General features: G+C 46.4%; 2 protein-coding genes across 4 annotated transcripts in view; one reads left to right on the top strand and one right to left on the bottom strand.

Annotated features, from left to right (window-relative positions):
- LOC132397445 (lamin tail domain-containing protein 2-like) overlaps positions 1-7,146 on the bottom strand; it is a 99,833-nt gene extending 92,687 nt beyond the window's left edge. Inside the window, exon 1 of the mRNA XM_059976250.1 lies at positions 7,010-7,146. The gene's annotated coding sequence lies outside the window, so the exon portion shown is untranslated. The remainder of the gene's footprint in view (positions 1-7,009) is intronic.
- A 57-nt stretch (positions 7,147-7,203) lies between these two features.
- LOC132397447 (ras association domain-containing protein 8-like) overlaps positions 7,204-16,763 on the top strand; it is a 47,564-nt gene continuing 38,004 nt past the window's right edge. The window contains exon 1 of one of the 3 annotated variants that reach the window (XM_059976257.1): positions 7,204-7,424. In XM_059976257.1, coding sequence (XP_059832240.1) covers positions 7,204-7,424 — 221 coding nt within the window. Of the gene's footprint in view, positions 7,425-7,544; positions 7,580-11,073; positions 11,229-16,763 lie in introns of those variants that run through there. The other 2 variants (XM_059976259.1, XM_059976260.1) reach the window with 2 other exon arrangements.

Genomic DNA, 16,763 nt, shown 5'->3' on the forward strand with positions numbered 1-16,763 from the left:
GTCATTGAGTTGATCGTTTGATTACTAATTTATTTGGGTTGGCACAACATTGTGGGCCAAATGGCCAGTTCCTGAGTCGTGCTGGTTTAAATGCCCACCCCGCACCCTGAGTCAAATCCCACTGTCCAACGATGAGGAGTTCGCACAGAGCTCCCTCGCTCTCCAAAACCCACACTCCGAAACTCGCTATCTGACCTGGTGTCCATGGAGATTGCCCACCCCCTCCTGCTCCATTGTTACTCTGATCTCCTGCATAATTCAGTCTCTTTTAATTAATGTTAAAGAACAGAACATGCCGCGTTTTAACCGAGGTCTGTGGGACCCTCTCATCTGAGACCCAGCGCAGAGCGCCACGGAGTTTCCACAATTAATCCTCGCTTCCCTTTCACTGCGAGCTTCCTTCACATACCAAAGGCATTTTTGTGATGTCACAGGTCAGAGCAAGGAATGATCCTTAAGTGGGGGAGAAATGCTTGGCTACACACACCTCTTCCCCTCCAAACCGCTCCAGGCTCTCTGCCTGACAATGAGTTGTCCCTCCTCTCTGCCCTCACGCTAACAGTACCGTCAGAGCTGCCTGCCACGCTGGCCATTCCCTTTTCTCTCTTCTCCCTCTTCTCATTCCTACTATCAAGGAGGAGCCTGAAAACACGCATGCAATGATTTAGGATCAGCTCTTTCCCTAAGGAATTCAGATTTCTGATTGGATATCAAACCCGTGAATACTACCTCATTATTTTTTGCTCTCTTTTACATACTCATTTATCTTTAAATATATATATTTCCTATTGTAATGTTTTTGTTACTATTTACATAATGTACTGCTGCCACAAAACAACATATTTCAAAACATATGATCATGAAACAATTTGCAGGTTGAGTCGGTGGTGAGGAAGGCAAATGCAATGTTAGCATTAATTTCAAGAGGTCTAGAATGCAAGAGCAGGGATGTGATGCTGAGGCTTTATAAGGTACTGGTGAGGCCTCACCTTGAGTATTGTGAACATCTTAGAAAAGATTGGAGAGGGTCCAGAGGCAATTCACATAGATGATTCCAGGAACGAAAGGGTTAACATACGAGGTACGTTTGATGGCTCTGGGTCTGTACTTGCTGGAATTCAGAAGGATGAGGGGGGATCTCATTGAAAGCTTTCAAATGTTGAAAGGCCTAGATAGTGGAGTAGATGTGTAAAGGATGTTTCCCATGGCGGGGGAATCTGCAGTAAGAGAGCACAGCCTCAGGATAGAGGAGGTTCTATTTAAAACAGATGCAAAGAAACTTCTTGAGCCAAAGGGAGGTGAATTTGTGGAATTTATTTCCACAGGCAGCTGTGGAGGCCGTCATTTAAGGTAGAGCTTGATAGGTTCTTGATTGGACATGTCATCAAAGGTTACGGGGAGAAGGTGAGGAACTGGGGTTAAGGAGGAGAAAAAAGATCAGCCAGGTGGAGCAGACTCAATGGGCCAAATGGCCTAATTCTATCCTATGTCTTCTGGTCATATATGCCACCACCGAGGAGTCATCACCAGGACAACGAGATGTTTACTGTTTACTACCTACCTGTGCTGTGTACTGCATGCCGTTTGAATGACGTTTACTTGTGGTAATATTTTGTTTTCTGTGCTGTGTGAGATGTATGTATTGTGGGTGAACCGTAGTCCAGAGTAATGTTATCTCCTTTACTCAAAGTACAAAATAAATTTATTATCAAAGTGCATATATTTTCTTGTGGGCATTCACAGTACATATATAGAATAATAACAAAACACAATCTATGAAAGACTGCCCAACTTGAGCAGAAGACCACAAACTGTGAAAATTCTAAAGAAAGAAATAATAAAATAAATAAATAAGCAACAAATATCAAGAACATGTGATGTGGACTCCTTGGTTGTGTATATGTACAGTCGGATGACAATAAACTTGAACAAACTGGCTACGATCTTGCTTCTTATTGTTTACCTGCTCTGTAACTATTCCACTTTATTCTGCTCTTTGTATTTGCATGTGTGCTGTCTTTTGCACATTGCATGTCTGCCTGTCCAATTGGGTGTGGTCTTTCGGTGATCCTATTGCGTTTTTTGTATTTACTGAGTATGCCTGCAAGAAAATGAATCTCAGGATTGTACATATATGGTGACATATATGTACTTTGATAATAAATTTGCTTTGAACTTTGAACTTCAGGTTGAAACCCTGAGGATCTTGATTCAAAACTTTGACAATCCCTTCCCCACACAGATGCTGCTTAACCCACTGAGTTTATGATATGCTACCTCTGCTTGTAAACCAATATCCCTATCACCTCAGTTCCTAACTCCCTGCCAAATTAGTTTAAATTTGGCAGGGGAATTTACTGTGATTGCCTGCAGGAAAACAAATCTCAGGGTTGTATATGGTGACACATATATTTACTTATAACTATTAAGGGGTTCACATGTGATATAATATAATATAAGCTGATATAATTTTGTTTAATGTACTGTATATTTATGTTTCACTTGTGAATTTTGTGTATCAGGTGCTGTGTGTCTGGATGCTGCCTACAGGTAAGTTTCTCATTGCACCTGTGCTCATACGGACTTGTGCTGATAACAATAAACTCAACTTTGTGTTCACTTTGACCTCCTTCCTGATGGAGCTGCTGTGGTCTCGACTGTTAACATTCCCTCTCTCAGGTATTCTACTATCTTCATTTCAGTATTTTTTAAGACAAAGGAACACATACCAATCCTCATAGAGGGATCAGAAGTGGAGGGAGTGAGCAGCTTCAAGTTCCTGGGTGTCAAGATCTCTGAGGATCTAAACAGGTCCCAACATATCCATGTAGTTATAAAGAAGGCAAGACAGCAGCTATACTTTATTAGAAGAGATTTGGCATGTCAACAATTGCACTCAAAAACTTCTATAGTTGTACCATGGAGAGCATTCTGACAGGCTGCATCACTGTCTGGTATGGAGGGGCTACTACACAGGACCGAAAAAAGCTGCAGAGGTTGTAAACCTAGTCAGCTCCATCTTGGGCACTAGCCTACAAAGTACCCAGGACATCTTTAGGAAGCGGTGTCTCAGAAAGGCAGTGTCCATTATTAAAGACCTCCAGCACTCAGGGCATGCCCTTTTCTCACTGTTACCATCAGGTAGGAGGTACAGAAGCCTGAAGACACACACTCGGCGATTCAGGAACAGCTTCTTCCTCTCTGCTATCCGATTGCTAAATGGGACATTGAAGATTTGGACACTACCTCACTTTATTTTAATATACAGTATTTCTGTTTTTCACATTTTAAAAAATCTATTCAATATATGTAATTGATTTACTTGTTTATTTATTATGTTTTATTTTATTTATTATTATTTTTTCTTTCTCTGCTAGATCATGTATTACATTGAACTGCTGCTGCTAAGTTAACAAACTTCACATCACATGCCGGTGATAATAAACCTGATTCTGATTCACTATTGAGTCCTGATGAGGTGTCTCGGCCTGAAATATTGACTATTTATTAATCTCAATAGATTCTGCCTGGCCTGCTGAGTTCCTCCAGCATTTTGTGTGTGTTGCTCTGGATTTCCAGCGTCTGCAGAATCTCCTGTGTATATGATTTACTACACCATTCTGCTGTTTTGGGTACATCACAAGAGAAAGCCTGCAGATGCTGGAAATCCAAACAACTCACACAAAATGCTGGAGGAACTCAGCAGGCCAGGCAGCATCTATGGAGGGGAATATAAACAGGCGACGTTTCGGGCCAAAATGTTGACTGTACCTTTTTCCATAGATTCTGCTTGGCCTGCTGAGTTCCTCCAGCATTTTGTGTGTGTTGTTTTGGGTATGTCATTGTATTTGTCATGATCATGTACACTGTTTACCCTGGGAGTTCCACGTGAGCCAGGAATTTCATTCCATGCTTGTATATGTGATAATAACCCATCCGAACCTGTAGCAGTTGGGGCCTACTGAATCTCACAGAACTGATCGACTTGCTGTTGCAAGGATTAACTAGTCTGGTGTGGCAGAGAGTCACAGACTGCCCAGTACTAGAACAGACAAGGCACTGTCAGACCACTGGTTGGTCAGCATTTGGACCTAATGATACTGAGAGCATTGTGTTTTGTGAGAGACAACTGGTCTGGTATGGGTAGGGAGTCACACGTAATCAGGGAGAGGTGAGGAGTCACAGACTGCCCAGTACCAGAACAGACGAGTCATTGATGGACCACTGGTTGGTCAGCATTTGGAGCTACTGACATTGAGAATGTTAGTCCTCTGGTCTTGGTACAAATAGGGGCCACCTCAAGGAGCCTTTAGGAATTGCCACATTGGTGGCCTGGAGTTACGTTGAGGTCAGACTGACTAAGGATGGCAGATGTCCCCTCCTGAAGGATTTAGTGAACCTGGGGGCTTTTCATGACCATCTGGTCAATCTTGTATTCTCATCACCAATGACTTGCTGCTCATCCCAAATTCCAGATTCCAGCTCTTTCTGGTTTCTCTCCAGAACTGTCAGTGAGATGTGAACTCTGGCCCCTGGATTGGTAGTCCAGTGTACGTGTACACACACACACACTCACACTCATACACACACACAGACACACACTCACACTCATACACTCAGACACACACAGACTCTCACACTCATATGCACACACACACACTCAGGTTTGGAATATTACAGGCAATATGGACCCCGTATCTAAGGATAGGTGTGCTGTCCCTGGAGAGGATTCATAGGACTGTTCCCAGAACAAAAAGCACTGGGCCTGTACTCACTGGAGATTAGAAGAATGAGGGGGAATCTCATTGAAACTTATTGAATATTGAAAGACCTAAATAGAGTGGATGTGCAGAGGATGTTTCCTATAGTGGGAGAGTCTAGGACAGAGGGCACAGATAGAGTGGATGTGGAGAGGATGATTCCTATAGTGGGGGAGTCTAGGACAGAGGGCACAGATAGAGTGGATGTGGAGAGGATGATTCCTATAGTGGGGGAGTCTAGGACCAGAGGACACAGATGGAGTGGATGTGGAGAGGATGATTCCTATAATGGGGGAGTCTAGGACCAGAGGACACAGATGGAGTGGATGTGGAGAGGATGATTCCTATAGTGGGGGAGTCTAGGACAGAGGGCACAGATAGAGTGGATGTGGAGAGGATGATTCCTATAGTGGGAGATTCTAGGACCAGAGGGCACAGCCTCGGGATTGAAGGATATCCATTTAGGACAGCGATGAGGAGGAATCTCATTACTCAGACGGTGGTGAATCTGTGGAATTCTTTGACACTATTGGCTGTGGAGACCAAGTCATTGGGTATATTTAAAGGAAAGGTTGATATGTCCTTGATTAGTCAGGGTGTCAAAGGTTATGGGGAGAAGACAGGAGAATGGGGTTGAAAGAGAAAATTCAGCCATGATTGAAAGATGGGGCAGACTGGATGGCCTGAACGGTGCAACTGCGCTCTGATGTTTTGTGGTCTAAATACACACACACACAACACAGCTTGCACAATGTCTGGAGCTACTGTTTGTACGTTTACTCAGAATCAGAACTAAGATGGGTGAGGGGGTCCTTAAAGATGGATGTCACCCTTTTCAGGCATGGCCTTTTGAAAGTATCCTAGACGATGGGCAGGCTAGTGCCCATGATGGAGCTGGTTGAGTTTACACCCTTCTGCAGTGTTTTCTGACCCTGAGCAGTGGCTCCTCCATCCTAGACAGCAACACGCTGGTTAGATTTGTCTTCGGAGTTAAAGTGCAAAGATTAGTTTGGACTAACTCACACTGGCACAATGCAGCCACAACATGACACAACCGAACCCCAGGCAGTTTGTCCGCACTCGTTTCTTCTCACTGCTTAGTCTCGCGTGGATTTTATTACTTGCTCGCTGATTTCACTGTGATATTTAATTGGTTCTTGTTGGTCTGGGCTTGCCGTGTTAGAAACACACATGGAGCTGAGGCACGAAACAGAGCTAGCGTGCCAGAAGTCCGCCATCAGAACCACAGGTCTCTGACGTGAAATATTAATCCTCTTTCTCTCCCCACAAGTGCTGTCTACCCTGATCAGTGTATCAGCAGTTTGCTTTTACTTCAGATTTCCAAAACCTGTAGTTTTTCATCTTCTGGTTTGACCTGATGTGCCGACTATCCCTCTCCCCACACCCCCCACAGATGCTGCTCGACTTGCTGTGTCCCTGTACAATTTATTGTTGATTCTGAACCTGAGATTGCAGCGACTCCTGTCTCTTCAAAGTAAACTTATTAACAAAGCACTTTTATGTCGCCTTTTACTACCCTGAGATCCATTTTCTTGTGGGCATTCGCAGTAATATAAAGAAAAGGAATAGAATCGATGAAAGACCGTTCCCAACAGGATAAACAACCAGCCTACAAACTGTGTAAATATAAAATGAAGACAAAAACAAAATAATAATAATAAATAAATAAGCAATAAATATCAAGAACATGAAATGAAGAGTCCTTGAAAGTGAGTCCATAAGTTGTGGGAACAGTTCAGTGTTGGGGTGAGTGAAATTATCCCGCTAGTTCAAGAGCCTGATAACTGCTCCTGAACCTGGTGGTGTGGGACCTGAGGCTCCTGTACCTCCTTCCTGATTTATTTATTTAGAAATACAAAGTTGAAAATGCTCTGCTGACCTTTCAGCCTCACCACCCAGCAACCCCCAATTAACCCTCACGGACAGCAATGACCAATTAACCCTCACGGTACGCCTTCAGACGGTGGAAGGAGCGCAGAGCACCCGGAGCAAACGCATGCAATCCACAGGGCGGACGCAGAGATCTCTCACAGAGGGTGATCTCCAAACTCTCACGCCCCGAACAGCAACACCTCCCGGTTCAGGAACAGTAATAGTGCCGCGCTGACTGCAGCAGAGAGAGGAGAGCACGGCCGCCTGGGGTTCTGTCTCCTGCGGTTCCCTATGTTCTGACCACACACGGCCCAACTCCTGCCGGCCGCGGCGCCGCAGAACCGGAGTACCATTACCTGGCGAGGAGGATTGAACTCCTGCCTTGTCTGTACGGAGTTTCTCGATCCTTTCCCGTGGGCATGGGTTTCCTTCAGGTGCTCCGCTCTCCTCCCACATTCCAGAGATGTGAGGGTTAGGATTAGTAATTAATCCGGCGCTCCCCCATCGACAGAGTGACGCCAATGTGAGTGACCTGCGTTAATCACAGCTGATGTGCCGGAGGGAGATGAACGTCACGGTCAGGAGCGAACGGGGGACGGGGTGGAACGAGAATTTAGAAGATTCGCCGTCTGTCCGTGGAGCGAAGGGAACTGAGTCAATGGTACAGCTGGAGGAACTGGCCGCTGCCGACAGGAACAGGAAAGGCTGGTTACCTGAAAATATTGACGACAGGACTGAAGCCTCGGGCTGTACTGTGCCAAGGCAGAACAGGTGACCATACAATTAGATATAGATATATTTGTCACAAGTGCATCAAAGCATAATTTGCATTAACAACCAACACACACCTGAGGATGTAAACACAAGAAACTGCAGACGCTGGAAATCCAGAGCAACACACACAGAATGCTGGAGGAACTCTGCAGGTCAGGCGGCGTCTATGGAGGGGAATAAACGGTTGGCAATTCAGGCCAAGATCCTTCTTTGGGATGGGAGAGGAAGGGGGAAGAGGGTGGGGACGATAGCTAGAAGGTGATAGATGAAGTAATTGGGGTAGGAAAGATAAAGCGTCGGAGAGGAGAGTGGACCAAAAGGAAAAAGGAAGGGGGAGGTAGGTGACAGGTAGGTGAGAAGAGCTAAGAAGCCAGAGTGGGGGACAGAAGGAGAGGAAGCAGAAATTGATAAGGATAAGGATGTGTTGGGGCAGCCCGTGAATGTTACCACACACTCCAGTGCCAATGTGATGTACCTACCACGTTCAGCAGAACAACACAGCAACAACAAGAGCAAGACAAGCCCCTTTCTCAGCCACTCACACATGCAGGCGTGTCTCCATCTAGCCTCCAGTCCTTGACCCTGGACTCAGGCCTCAGGCCTCTGACCTCTAGACAAGTCAGGCCAGGAGTTTTGATCCTTGGGTGCCGACATCAAGATTCAGTGAAACTTCAGTCTTCAGCCTTCGGGGTTATATTGCGGGGAGACCAGAGGCTGAAAGCTCTGAGTGGAGGGGTGGGTGTTAAACTGAAGAGACTGGGGCTTGGGGTCACACCGTGCAATGAATGGAGGAGCTTCCCATGTCTCACCCCCACCCCCTGTCTGTGCGTGTGTCTGGTGGTCTGTGGTTCTGCAGAGGGTCTCAGGGTGGTAGATTGTCCCTGATTGCCTTCAGTGCCACTGTGTCTGTGCAGACCGATAATGGAGATAAGGAAAATCCCACCTCCCAGTCCTCGTTCTGTAGGTCCCAGCATGCCCCCACCCTAGTTCAACCTCCCTGAGCACCAGTGGTGTGACCAGACAGCAGATAACATCCCACTCTTGTTTTTTCCAAGGTCCTGGGAATTCTGAATGGACAATGAATCCATGAACACTACCTCACCATTTTTGCTTTATTTTTACACTACTTACTGTATTTAATGTTTTATATATTTCGGTGTGTGTTGCTCTGGATTTCCAGAATCTGCAGATTTTCTTGTATCTCAGCTACAGGCAGATGTTTGTTGAATTTCTCATGTTTAGTAAAGGTCCGGGTATTAGTTGGGGAAGTGGAGCTGGCTTGGGCAAGAGAGGGTGTCAACTCCCCTCTGCTTTGCAACCCCCCCCCCCCACAGTCTGACCTTTCCTCCATAGTGCTGCTTCCTTTCCAGAATTTTCTGATGGGGGGGTGAGTGTTGACTTTTGTGGATGTGACTAGGGTACCATGAGTGGCTGGCAGGGATGAACTGGGTCAAGTAGCCTGTGACAGAATGTGAGGCATCGAAAGGGTCCGATCAGGAATGCCCGGATCCTCTTGGTTGCTGGGACAGACCCTGGTGCTGGCTCATTCTGTGACCCACTGTATTGGAATGTGTCAAACTGTATCTTCACCCAGTGTGGCCCTGCATTCTCACAGCCACCTGTACATACAGGTGTCCCCTGCTTTATGAATGTTTGCTTTATGCCACTTTGCTTTTACAGAAGACCTACATTAGGGATAGTCCAGGTAATTATAGACCAATGAGCCTTACGTCTGTGAAAAGATTCTTAGAGATAGGATCTATGGGCATTTAGAGAATCATGGTCTGATCAGGGACAGTCAGCGTGGCTTTGTGAAGGGTAGATCGTGTCTAACAAGCCTGATAGAGTTCTTTGAGGAGGTGACCAGGCATATAGATGAGGGTAGTGCAGTGGATGTGATCTACATGGATTTTAGTAAGGCATTTGATAAGGTTCCACATGGTAGGCTTATTCAGCAAGTCAGAAGGCATGGGATCCAGGGAAGTTTGGCCAGGTGGATTCAGAATTGGCTTGCCTGCAGAAGGCAGAGGGTTGTGGTGGAGGGAGTACATTCAGATTGGAGGGTTGTGACTAGTGGTGACCCATAAGGATCTGTTCTGGGACCTCTACTCTTCGTGATTTTTATTAACGACCTGGATGTGGGGGTAGAAGGGTGGGTTGGCAAGTTTTCAGATGACACAAAGGTTGGTGGTGTTGTAGATAGTGTAGAGGATTGTCGAAGATTGCAGAGAGACATTGATAGGATGCAGAAGTGGGCTGAGAAGTGGCAGATGGAGTTCAACCCGGAGAAGTGTGAGGTGGTACACTTTGGAAGGACAAACTCCAAGGCAGAGTACAAAGTAAATGGCAGGATACCTGGTAGTGTGGAGGAGCAGAGGGATCTGGGGGTACATGCCCACAGATCCCTGAAAGTTGCTTCACAGGTAGATAGGGTAGTTAAGAAAGCTTATGGGGTGTTAGCTTTCATAAGTCGAGGGACAGAGTTTAAGAGATGCGATGTAATGATGTAGCTCTATAAAACTCTAGTTAGGCCACACTTGGAGTACTGTGTCCAGTTCTGGTCGCCTCATTATGGGAAAGATGTGGAAGCATTGGAAAGGGTACAGAGGAGATTTACCAGGATGCTGCCTGGTTTAGAGAGTATGCATTATGATCAGAGATTAAGGGAGCTAGGGCTTTACTCTTTGGAGAGAAGGAGGATGAGAGGAGACATGATAGAGGTGTACAAGATAGTAAGAGGAAAAGAGAGTGGACAGTCAGCACCTCTTCCCCAGGGCACCACTGCTCAGTACAAGAGGGCATGGCTTTAAGGTAAGGGGAGGGAAGTTCAAGGGGGATATTAGAGGAAGTTTTTTTTTACTCAGAGAGTGATTGGTGTGTGGAATGCACTGCCTGAGTGAGTGGTGGAGGCAGATACACTAGTGAAGTTTAAGAGAATACTAGACAGGTATATGGAGGAATTTAAGGTGGGGGGTTATATGTGAGGCAGTGTTTGAGGGTCAGCATAACATCGTGGGCCAAAGGGCCTGTAATGTGCTGTACTATTTTATAAATAAATTCTATAAATTAATAACCTGTTTTCGCATTACAAAGAGGATTTTCACTTTTAGGAATTTTTTCCCATATAAATTAATGGTTCTTCGCTTTATGCCATTTCGGCTTAAGAAAGGTTTCATGGGGATGCTCTACCTTTGTAAAGGGGGGGACACTAGAATACTGATTCTATTGTGTTACTTATTGTGGGTGTCCACAAGAAACTGAATTTCAGGGTGCGTATGGTGACATAAATGTACTTTGATAATAAATATACTTTGATTCACGTGTACTGATAGGTGTACCACCTGTTCTAGTATGTGTACCGCCTGTACTGGTGTTACCACCTAGAGAGGGGCCAGTTCCCCAGTACTTGTACTGTTATGCCACGTGTACCTGTAGCTGTACAGTTGTACCTGTACCCTAGCACCCCTTTACCAGTTACTTGTCTCGTGGTACTTATGGCATCGGTGCCTGTTCATGTAGCTTTACCCCCGTGCCTGTACCACTCGTACTGTACTACCTGGACCACTCACACATTACCAAGTTATTGTGTCACCTATACCTGGTTCCCTGTACCTGTCCCGCCGGTATCCCAGCACCACCTGTAGCGGTGACGCCGCCCGGCGGGACAGACTGTTCCGTCTCCGGCTCCTCCCACACCTGGGCCGGGGTGCGGCCGCTGCGAGTCGGAGTGAGTGCGTCGCCTTTGGATCAGCGGCGCCCCGGGATCGGGGATCGGGAGCTGCTGTCCCATACCGAGTCACGGTGAGTGCCTGAACCCGGAGACCGTGCGCCCTCCCTCCTACCTCCACCAAGTCGGGAAAGTTTGCCCTGCCTGAAAACTCCGGGCTCCCGGTTTGCATCCGACACCGGGTCCGGAACTGGATCTAGATTCGGGTCTGAGACTGGACCTGGATCCGGGTCCTGGTCTACCTCCCCAAACACCCCCCCCCCCCCCCCGCCACCTCCACCTTTCCGCACCCAGATCCCAGGCTCCGGCTGCGATCCAGCTCCCGGATTTCCACTTGTGGCCGGTCCCTGTCCCGGGCGAGAGAGAGAGGTTTCACCCCTCGTGGGAAGAGGCGACCGAGAACGGGGGTGAGGTGGGGGACCTTGACAAAAGCGGAAAACAAAGGATGCACTGTCAGTAAAGTAGGGGTCGCCGCTCGGCAGAGGGTGTCAGGGGTCTGATGTGGACAATCGGTGTAAGTGTGGCCCGGGGGAGCGCTGGGTATAAACCTGAGTTACAGGGAAGGTTTAAAGGGCAGGGACGTTATACTCTGGAGGTACGAGATTGGATTTCATCCAGGTATGCAAACTTATGAGGGGTATAGATAGGGTGAATACATGCAGGCATTTCCTCTGAAGTTGAATGTAAGCTATTTTACGTGTTTAAATTTATTGTGTTTGTTATTATAGTGTTTTTTGTGCTGCAGAAACAGAGTAACTATTACTTTGTTCTCTTTACACTCCTGTACAGGAAATGACATTAAGCAATCTTTAAGTAGAGGCCATGAGTTAAGGGTTGAAGGTTAATGGGAACATGGAGGGTGGTGAGAGTGTGGAATGAACTGCTGGCACAAGTGGTGGGTGTGGGTTTGATTTTAACATTTAGAGAAATTTGCATAGGTACATAGATGGGAGGGGTACGGTCAATGGGACCAGGCAAATTAATAGTTTGGTATGTACTAGATGGGCTGAATGGCCTGTTTCTGTGCCATTGTGTTCTATGGTACTCTAATCGTTACGCCATTACTCAAGGCTCCGGTTGGAGCTGTGTACCAGTACCCTGGCACGCGTAGAGTGTGTGGACTCAAACCGGTGAAAGTGGGGTCAAGCCTGTCAACTCTCGAATTCTGAGAAGAAGCTGGAAATGCTCGGGCAGCGTCTGTGGAGAGGGAAGCAGTTAATGTTTCTGGGTTTTGCTGCTTCCTGTGCAGCTGAGTGTTTCCAGAACCTTCTGTTTGTGATTTTAATGAGACTTGAACCTTCATAAAGTAGTTTGTTGCCCTGTTTCTGTTGTATTGAGCTGAACAGTTTGGTAAACTGATATGTTACTGTCACATTGGATGGCATGGTCACATGGCGGTCAGCACCTCGCTACTACAGCGACTCTGAATGTGGTTCAGTTCCCACTCCCCCGTGATCACATGCTCTGGTTTCCTCCCACAGCCCAAGAGCTCAGTAGGTTTCTGGGTACGATTGGACTCAGTGGCTGGAGGGGCCTGTTAGCATGCAGTACTCCAAAGTAAAATGAATATCACAACGTCCCTGCACAGCAAGGACTCTACAACTCCCCTTTCAGTATTTACACTCTTATCTTTTGCACTTTGGTTGCTTATGTGTACATTTTGTAAATTACATTGTATTTGTTTATTTTCCTGTAAATGCCTGCAAGGAAATGGATCTGGTGGGGGTATATGGTAACTGTACGCACTTTGATTTTGACATAATTACACAATCATTGAAGTAGAACAAGGGAAAACAATAACAGATACAGAATAAAGTGTAACAGTTACGGAGAAATGCTGGTAAACTAAAGATGCAAGGGCCATAACGAGGCAGATTGTGACGTCTCATAGATTGGGAATAATGAAGTTAACTCGTATCTGAAAGTCATTGAATTTGTGGAGTGAGGTTGTGAAGGTTTTCTGTAACAGCACAAACAAGGGAGTGAACCATATAATATTCAGTACCAGCTACTGAACCGGATATAGCTAACAGCCTATTCATGTGTGTGCACATGTCTAATAGCAACTGTAATATAAAGTACAAACACAGGAGATTCTGCAGGTGCTGGATCCAGACCAACACCCACAAAAAGCCTCAGGAACTCAGCAGAGCAGGAAGCGTCTATGGAGAGGGTACATAGTCATTGTTTCGGGCCAAGCCCTTCATCAGGACTGCAAAGGAAGGGGATGAAGCCAATTGTATCTGGTTTATAGAAGGTGTTTGAACAGGAGAAATGTGAAACAGAGCAGACAGTAAAATTCCTAAACCGCTGAGTGGTCGGCCTGACCCTGTTACAGCCTGGTGCTTTCCAGAGCTGTCTGTCCGGAGTTTGCATGCTCTCCCCGTGACCGTATAGGTTTCCTTCCACAGTCCAAAGAAACACTTGATTAATTGTCCTATGATTAGGCTGGAGTTAAATCAGCGGGTTGCTGGGCCAGAAGGGCCAGAAGGGCCTATTCCATGCTGTTTCTCTTAATAAAATAAATACTGTCACATGGACTGAGGTTCCAGTAATTTTTTTTAACTTTACATAAACCGTGCTTCTTGTTTGTCATCCGTCCTGCTGAATCAGAAAGAACAAGGAACAAATTTGGTTACAGTTACGTAGAACATTGAGGTAGTACAAGGGAAAAGCAATAACGGAGTACAGGGTGAAGTGTTCCTGTTACAGAGAGAGTGCAGGCAGGCAGTAAGGGGAAACATAGCAGAACTCAGCAGGTCAGGCAACATCTGTGCTGGAAACAGTTAATATTTAAGATGCAGGGCGTTTGATCAGAACTGGGAGAAGGTTTATCACCAAGTGTTTTCAATTCTGGGGAAAGATTATTGACCGGTAAACCTTGCTCTGTTTTCCCCAGCGGCAGGGACTTGCTGGGGCCTTACAAGGTGGTAGTCAGCTTGACTCAGAAAAGAATTGCTAACATTGGAGAAGGTTGCGAGAATGATCCCTGCAATGAAAGGGTTAACATTTAATGGTTCTAGGCCTGTACTTATTGGAGTTTAGAAGAATTGAAACCTATTGAATATTGAAAGGCCGAGAATGAGTGGATATGGTGAGGATGTTTTCTATAGTGGGGGACGTCTAGGACCAGAGGACACAGCCTCAGAACAGAGATGAGGAGGAATTTCTTGAGCCAGAGGGTGGTGAATCTGTGGAATTCATTGCCACGGATGGCTGTGGAGGCCAAGTTATTAAAACAAAGGTGGATAGGTTTTTGATTAATCGGGGCATCATAGGTTAAGAGGAATGGTAATTCAGCCACGATGCAGTGGTGGAGAAGACTTGATGGGCCATATGGCTTAATTCTGCTCATGTGTCTTATGGCCTTATATTTCTGTGTCTCCGTATCTCCACAGCGGTCTCAGTACTCCAGTCGGCTGTTTCCAAACACAAGGTTTGCTAATGTTACATAGCGGGGTTAAAACTAGAGTTACAGGGGGGGAGGGAACCAGAGTGCCAGAACAGTTGGTGGAGAGGCTGTGGAGAAAGGTGTTGTTAAGCCTACATTCAAGGTTAGGAATCAAAGTGGTGGCAGTGATGTGCTGCGTTGCATATATTTCAATGCAAGGAAAGGCAGAAGGCTCGGGGCAAGGATCAACACCTGGAGTTATGACATTGGAGCCACTAGTGAGACAGGAGGGGCAGCTTAGTGTACGGGGGTTCTGTCGTTTTAGACATGATAGAGTGGGAAGGATTAAGGGGGGGGGGGGGGTGGCAATACCAGTCAGGGAAAATGTCACAGCAGTGCTCAGTCAGGACCGACTGGAGAGAGCTTCTCCAGTGAGGCATCACGGGTAGCACTGAGGAATAAGAAAAGCAGGCCCATGTTAATATTATAAACCACCCAATGGTCTGTGAGATTTTAAGGAGCAAATTTGCAGAGCAATTGCAGACTGTTGCAAGAAATGCAAGGTTGTGATGGTAAACACGAGGAAATCTGCAGATGTTGGAAATTCAAACAACAACACACACAAAATGCCAGTGGAACACAGCAGGCCAGGCAGCATCTATAGGGAGAAGTACTGTCGACGTTTCGGGCCGAGACCCTTCGTCAGGACTAACTGAACACAGCAGGCCAGGCAGCATCTAGGGAGAAGCACTGTCGACGTTTCGGGCCGAGACCCTTCGTCAGGACTAACTGAAAGGAAAGATAATAAGAGATTTGAAAGGGGGAGGGGGAAATCTGAACTGATAGCAGAAGACTGGAGGGGGTGGAGTGAAGCTGAGAGCTGGAAAGGTGATTGGCAAAAGGGATACAGAGCTGGAGAAGGGAAAGGATCATGGGACGGGAGGCCTCGGGAGAAAGAAATGCGGGGGGGGGGGGGGAAGCACCAGAGGAAGATGGAGAACAGGCAGAGTGATGGGCAGAAAAAGACAAAAAAAAAGGAGGGGGGAGAAAAACTAAATATGTCAGGGATGGGGTAAGAAGGGGAGGAGGGGCATTAACGGAAGTTAGAGAAGTCAATGTACATGCCATCAGGTTTGAGGCCACCCAGATGGAATATAAGGTGTTGTTCCTCCAACCTGACTGTGGCTTCATCTTGACAGTAGAGGAGGCCATGGATAGACATATCAGAATGGGAATGGGACGTGGAATTAAAATGTGTGGCCACTGGGAGATCCTGCTTTCTCTGGCGGACAGAGCGTAGGTGCTCAGCGAATCGGTCTCCCAGTCTGTGTTGGGTCTCACACTGGGAGCACCGGACGCAGTATCTCACACCAGCCGACTCACAGGTGAAGTGTCGCCTCACCTGGAAGGACTGTCTGGGGCCCTGAATGGTGGTGAGGGAGGAAGTGTAAGGGCAGGTGAGACCCTTCATCAGGACTAACTGAAAGGAAAGATAGTAAGGGATTTTAAAGTAGTGGGGGGGAGGGGGAAATGCGAAATCACAGATCCATAATTGAAAGTAGTGTCACAGGTAGATAGGGTCATAAAGAAAGTTTTTGGCACATTGGCCTTCATAAATCAACATATTGAGTACAAGAGTCAGGATGTGATGTTGAAGTTGTGTAAGATGTTGGTGACGTCTAATATGGAGTATTGTGTGCAGTTTTAGTCACCTACGTACAGGAAAGATGTAACTAAGGTTGAAAGAGTAAAATTTACAAGGACTGTAGGACGTGAGTTATAAGGAAAGATTGAATAGGTTAGGATTTTACTCCCTGGGACATAAAAGATTGAGGGGTGATTTGATAGTTTACAAAATGATGAGGGTTATAGAAGGGTACATGCAAGCAGGCTTTTTCCACTGAGGTTGGGTGAAATTACAGTTAGAGATAATGGGTTAAGGGTGTAAGAGGAATTTTTCATTCTGAGGGTGTTGAGAGTGTGGAGCAAACTGCCAGCACAAGTGGTGAATGCAGGATCAATTTTAATGTTTGGATGGGGAGGGCTACAGAGGGCTACACTCTGGCTGCAGGTCAGTGGGATGAGGCAGATTAATAGTTCAGTATAGAGTCGGTCTGAAGGGCCTGTCTCTGTGCTGTAGTGCCTTCCCCATTCCCCACCATTGAGCATTGTCACAGGAATGCAGTATCCCTCAGGGACACCCCCACCCAGGTCGTGC

The sequence above is a fragment of the Hypanus sabinus genome, chromosome 7 (genome assembly GCF_030144855.1).
Source record: "Hypanus sabinus isolate sHypSab1 chromosome 7, sHypSab1.hap1, whole genome shotgun sequence".
NCBI lineage: Eukaryota > Metazoa > Chordata > Chondrichthyes > Myliobatiformes > Dasyatidae > Hypanus > Hypanus sabinus.